The 6,485-nt window shown below is 29.6% G+C and overlaps 1 protein-coding gene across 1 annotated transcript; it reads left to right on the forward strand.

Moving 5' to 3' along the window:
• Positions 1–362: 362 nt before the first annotated feature.
• Positions 363–5,243, forward strand: LOC107451129 (uncharacterized). The gene is made up of 2 exons (XM_016067128.3): positions 363–488; positions 4,895–5,243. Exons 1-2 carry the CDS (start codon positions 477–479, stop codon positions 5,111–5,113), a joined length of 231 nt encoding a protein of 76 aa, XP_015922614.1. The 5' UTR covers positions 363–476; the 3' UTR covers positions 5,114–5,243.
• The last annotated feature ends 1,242 nt before the right edge of the window (positions 5,244–6,485 follow it).

Below are 6,485 nucleotides of genomic sequence, written 5' to 3' on the forward strand. Positions count from 1 at the left end.
TATTTTTGACAAAACTTGAGAATCATTTTTTCAAAAATTTGTCAATAAGTTATGAAATTGCCCTCGAGCCATTTAGAATTAACACCATTTTTTCCTGTTTACTTGACCGGAAATGTTAACAATTATTCTAGTACATTTGATAAAACGAATACAATTCATTTGTTAAAAAGTTTCCTGTTTTCATTCTTACTATACATTCCTGGAAGAGAACTAAAAGAAATAATGGTTATAGCGTGATATTTAGTGGCAGTAAGCATATTGACTTCAAATGTTTTAAAATCGTGTGAAAAGGCAAAAGGGAAAAAAAAACAACCTTAATTTCATGATACAAAATATTTGTTAATACGTGCAAAATATCACGCAATGCATATGGGAATTAATGGTATATATACGCGTCAGGTTTCTATGCTATTTTATCGATTTTGATAATTAGCTAATATTGCAAGATATTTTTCCTTCTGTAAAAGAGCTTCAACATGAAAACATTTGTAAGTATTTACATCTATATTGGTTATTTTGCATTGGTTATATTTATTATTACTTATTAAAGCACAATAGTTTTGAAAATGCATTTAATTTTCTCATTTGGTGTATAAATAATATGCTTTAATTGCTATTTTAAAAACCATAAAATATGTAACACTATTAATCAAGTCAAAAATATTGATTGTCTCATCAAAAATTTTTGTGGTTTCAGTGCGATTCATGAGAGTCCAGCATCATTTGATGGTCACCATCATCCAACATCAAACCATTATGCGTTCATGGTTTATGATATGTGGACAAACTTCCATCATTCCATGATGGAAAATGTTACTTTAATACACTATGATGGTTAACCATCAGAAGAATTTGACCAACCATCTATGATGATCCGTGATGGTCCATGAGGTCTCTCAGGAATAAACCATCAATACAATTTGTTTTTTTTTTTATGTTGTCCCATCATACATCTTGTCCAAATTCCTACATTAGGGTGATAGTGGTTCATGATTGCTCCAACATTTGATTCCTAAGAAACTATGATGGAAATTTCTGATGGCTCAACAAACCATTAAAACAAATTTGACCATCATAAATAAGTTAGAATTCCTACATTGCGATGATGGTCACTACTGTAACAATTTGGACGAAACTGCCATAAAAGCGTAAAACTTCGTTTGACCATAATAATTGCTTGCATGATTTGGAAAGCAATCGTAACTTGTATTAACTTCAACGGATACACTTGATCATTCTAGCTAATTGGAAAGAGTTTCGAATTTAGATTGATGGTAAATAAATTTTGGTGATAAATCTACTTTCAAATTTTAGTAACTGATTGAAACTTATATTGTCATTCAACACAAGTTAGCATTTGACTACACTAATTAGCTGTAATATTTTAATAAACATTTTTGGCAATTACAATGCGTTTGGAAATAATAAACTATTAAAACTTACGGTGTCATCAGAAAAAAGTGCTTCAATATATATTTAAATACTCTAGCTAGTAAATATATGGTCGGAATTTCCATTTCAAATTATGTACGAAAACGAATTAAAAGCGAGTGAAACAATTCCCAAGATTTTTTAAACTATTTAAAAAAAAATTTCTTGGTAAATTGTTAAACTTTAGTATTGTGCTTAATTACAAATAAAGAAAATATTTGTAATTATCAAATTATGGTAAAAATTGGTTATTTTTGATGATTGTAACAAAATACACAACACGGATGCTTGGCATATTCTCATTATAACGTGTAAGTTTCTACAATTTATCGATTGTATTCTGAAATGAAAAACGATTGTTTCCTTGAAAAAAATTTAACCGCATTGCATTAAAAAATTTAAATCTAACCTTAATTTGACTGATTGACTGATTGATAATTCGACTGACCAAGAGAACCATCCAAAATTTGGAATTTCAAATATATCAGTTTTATATCAAACTGTTTCTTACTATCGCGTCTAAATAAAAATTTTACAAGATTCTAGAAGTAGCTACGAAATGAATATAAATCATTGTATTTTTAACTAAATTTACTTTCGTGAATAATTTGAAAAACGTTACTTATCATTATAATGCCTGCAATTATAAAAATATATTTTAAATGTAAGGATCGTAACTTAACTTTATTCTTCAAAGCATTCCTTGTTCAGAGTTATTAATTCTCTTTATGATTTGAATTTTGAGTAATAAAAAATGATTAATGTTTTAAAAATATTTTATTTTGAAGCAAAGATTGAAGGAAACATTTTAAATAGTTCAGAAAATTCCTATCTCACATCGTCAATGCTTTTCTGCAACTAATTTTTTCTTTCTTTTTTTTTGATTTACAAGACTTTTCCGTCTATTGATTGAGTTATCACTAGAGCCTGGATCTTGATGACCTAAAAAAATTCAACTAATGCCCTTAAAAAGTGCAAAAAATGCCCTTAAGAAGGGCAAAAATTGCCCTTAAAAATGCAAACATTGCACAAAAAATGCCTTAAATAAAGTAAAAATATTGAATTAAAAAAATGTTTTGCTCTTTAAAATTATTATGAGTCATTTAAAAGATATAAAGCGCTGCAATACTTGTTCTATGTTCATTAAAGTTTGAAAAATATGTTTTATATCCTAAAATAACAAAAAAAAGGAAAATATATTGACACCAAAATATTTTTATTTTGTATAGAAACTTTAATGGATATAACAACTTGAAAAAGACGGACGTACTTGAAAAAGACGGTCTTACTTACTGACAATTCTTCTTCTATTTGAAAAGATGTTGCTTTACCTGTTAATATCCTAGAGATTTTCTTCATTGTTTGGAAGCCAGTGTAATAATGAAAATTGATAAAAAATAATAAAAATTGGAAAAAATTACCAAAAATCTCTAAAAAATGCAAAACACGCCCCAAAATTTCAAGAAAAATGCCCTGTAAGTCTTAAAAAATGCTCTAAAAGACAAAAAATGTCCAAAAATGCAAAAAAATGCAAATGCCATCAAAATCCGGGCCTTAGTTATCACTAATTACTTATATAAAGTTTCTCAATATTCAATTGTTTCGAAATTTAATGTAAATGTTGCACAATGTGCCAGATCATTCTGAATAACTTTTGATTTAACAATCGGATCTTCACGCTCTTAGACTTATTTTTAATGGTTCGAGTGGGTGACCTCAAATATGCTAATTGATTGATGCAGACGATAAATTAAGTTATGAAATCAGACACGAAAACGTACTTTCTCTTCATAAACATACTTTTTTTCTTTAACGGTGTGAGATTGACTAAAATATATGGAGATGGCCGCAGTCTGAGAAATATGGTCTTCATAGTTTGACCAAGAGAACCATTCAAAATTTGGAGTCCTATTGATAATTTTACTTTTTGCGTATCTCGCCATACCTCTAGAACTTTTGAAGTAAATTGAAAATGTTTTGGACACAATTATGAAATTCGTTTAACCAAAGAAAATTGCATAGTAAGTATTTCTTTATTTATTATTTCATTAAATAATAATAGAAAATTTTTTGCATTGTAAAGTATACAAATTTTACATCATCTTAATGTATATAATTTTACCTGATAACGTATGTCCCTATCACAATAAGGTAAACTGGATATTCGTTGTTTTTAGCTTATTCGTTGTACTGATAATTTCGAATAATTACAAATATCAAACCAGTTTGATTGTCTTGTTATAAGAGTGGCGATGATTACAAGCACCTTAAAGTTATGGCAACCATTTCGGTTTCAAACACGGTTTAACGTTTTTAATTCATACATTTTTTAGTCAAATTTCTACTGTTTTTTTCTTGCTCAAGAATTATTTCATTAAAAAGCACTTCTTTATTTTCTTTTCTTGACTAGGAAACTGTAGATAGATAATAAGGGTTCGAATGATGGAATAACCTGCAGACATTATCAAAGTGTTTCCCACATTTTATGAGTGCAGACTCTTTTAAAATGCTAGAAAATGTTTTTAAGAATTAACTTGATTGCATGTTTTCTAATCACTGTATATCGTAAACAATTCAGATATATCGTAAACAATTCAGATATATCGTAAACAAATCTATGTAAGTTAAAAAATTTTTTTAGGAAATCTGTTCTAAGAAAAGAAAGTTTTGTTGAAAAGACGAAATTGTTTTAAGTTTCAGACTTTTTCATTTACCATGTACATTCGAAAGCATTAGCACTTCTGCAATAACTAATGAAACCTTACAGTTGCATTTTACAGACGTATTTTTTGAAGATCTAAGCAATAGAACAACATTCTAAAAACGTTTCAAGCAATTCTATAGTCATCTGTTAGAACTGAAACTTGGATTAAAATCTAAAAAATCGACGTTTGTACATTCAAACGTGTTGATGCTCTTATGAACCATGTAATTTTTCATCGACGTTACATGTACAGTGCACAAAAAAAAGAACTACCCTGAATAACTTTTTATCAAATGATCGGATCTTCACGTTCTAGGACCCAAACTTAATGGTTCGAGGGGATGGACGGAAATATGCTAATGATTTAGTGCAGACGATATTTTAAGTTACCGAATAAAACACAAAACGTGCTTTCTCCAAACAAACATGTCTTTTTTTCGACGCATTTGGATTTCTTATCCTTTAAATAGGGGGTCAGAAATCGAAATGAGTTGAAAAAGTTTGAGTCTATTAAGTTTGAGTCCGTGAAGATTCGATCACTTAAACAAAAGTTATTCAGTGTGGTCCGCACAATGTGGCTCAATTGGCGCACTGCACATTTGAAAAGTTGCTGCTTTGCTATTTTGTTCTCGTTACTGCAAATCAAAGTTTAAAGTAATTTCAATATCAAAAAACAACGTGATTAGGAAAAAAGGCTAGAACAAAGTAAGAGGCATCTTGCGGTTTGTTATGCTGTTTTAATGCTTGGTGTATTTTCAGATCCTACTTTTGTGTGCTGCACTTATTTTACTGACCCATGGAGCACCTCAAGGTAAATCTCAAAGCCAAGGTAAAGGTCAAGGCAGTGGTCAAGCTGGAGCTGGTGCTGGAGGTGGAGCACAAGCTCAAGCGGGAATGGGATTTGGAGTGGGTGGAGGCATTGGAATGGGTGCCGGAGGTAGTGGTGGATCTGGAATGGGAGCTGGTGGTGGAAAATAACAATGTTTCACCATGGACCTGGAAGAACTTGTTTTAAGCTTAAAACTCGAAATTATATCTATTTAGAGCTTTATGTCTCATTTATTCTGAACCTACAAAAATGATAATAAAATATTTTTGCGTTTAAAAAGGTGCATATTTTATACAGATTCAATTCGGAAAATCAAGTATGGTGAAGTTGTTTTAACAAATTAAATTTAATAACTAATCAAATTTAATAATAATAGGAATCTAACAAATTTAATTAAAATGCGAATATAATTTATCAAATTTAATAATTAAACCTAAGTGTAATATTTGCTAAAAAATAAAATTACGTTTTTTTGTTGAACAAATAGATTAAGTTGTCATTGCCACCACACAAATGTATAAAATTATTTTAACCAGATTGTTCATAATAATCACAAAACATGCAACTCGTTCTAACATCACAATTACAGAGCAAATGTCACCTGTAACAACATTATTACAAGTCAAAATCTTTTCTGCTTTTCAGATTTATACATCGTCGTTTAAATTTCATAAAGTACAAAATTTAAAAAAGACATAACATTGGCAATTTTCTGTCATCTCATTTTATCTATCGATATTGCATATCCACTTATGGTAAATATTTATGCCTGTAAGGTAATATATGTTGTTATTGCTGTTGTTGTTAGGTTGTGAGTCAGCAATTTTGATAATAACAATGAAATTTAACCCCACCACAAAATTTATAAGCTACAAATCGTTTGTGGTTGCCCCCGATTGCGTGATGGACGCTACAGGACGCTTTGGGCTTGAACATTGTGAGGTCCACCCATAAGGTCAGCAGAGGGGAAGATAAGGATTGACAGATTTGAGACATACGATAAATTCTAACCTTAAACAATGCATTTTTAAAAAACTTTTTCGGTCAAATTTAATCCCCCGCATGTATATAGTTGAGGCAATCAAAAATCAATCCAAGCAGCAATACATTATATATCTTAACGATTTTTTGTTATTGAGAAAAAAAATGATTTACTTAAAACGAAATATTATTAGAATTATTAAGAATAAAGAATGCATATTGGTATCAATATGACTCTATTGTGTTCATTAAGAAATAAACACAAATTGACAACTTGGCATAACGACCATGGAAATGATATCCAAAAGTATTTCTTATTAATTTCCTGCCATTCATTTTTCTTCATCTTCCTAAATATCATTAGGACTGAACAGACTTTAAGAAAATACAAAAATACTCATGTACAAATTGTGTTAGAAAAGGAATTGTTTTTGCATTAACCAATGCAAGTGATCGAAATTAAGTTTGCTAAAAGGTACGTATCTTTTCATATTGGGTTTAATAGCAGAAAAAAGAAGTAATCATTCGGAGGTGGTTTTC

This window comes from Parasteatoda tepidariorum, chromosome 6, assembly GCF_043381705.1.
Source record: "Parasteatoda tepidariorum isolate YZ-2023 chromosome 6, CAS_Ptep_4.0, whole genome shotgun sequence".
In the NCBI taxonomy this organism is placed as follows: domain Eukaryota; kingdom Metazoa; phylum Arthropoda; class Arachnida; order Araneae; family Theridiidae; genus Parasteatoda; species Parasteatoda tepidariorum.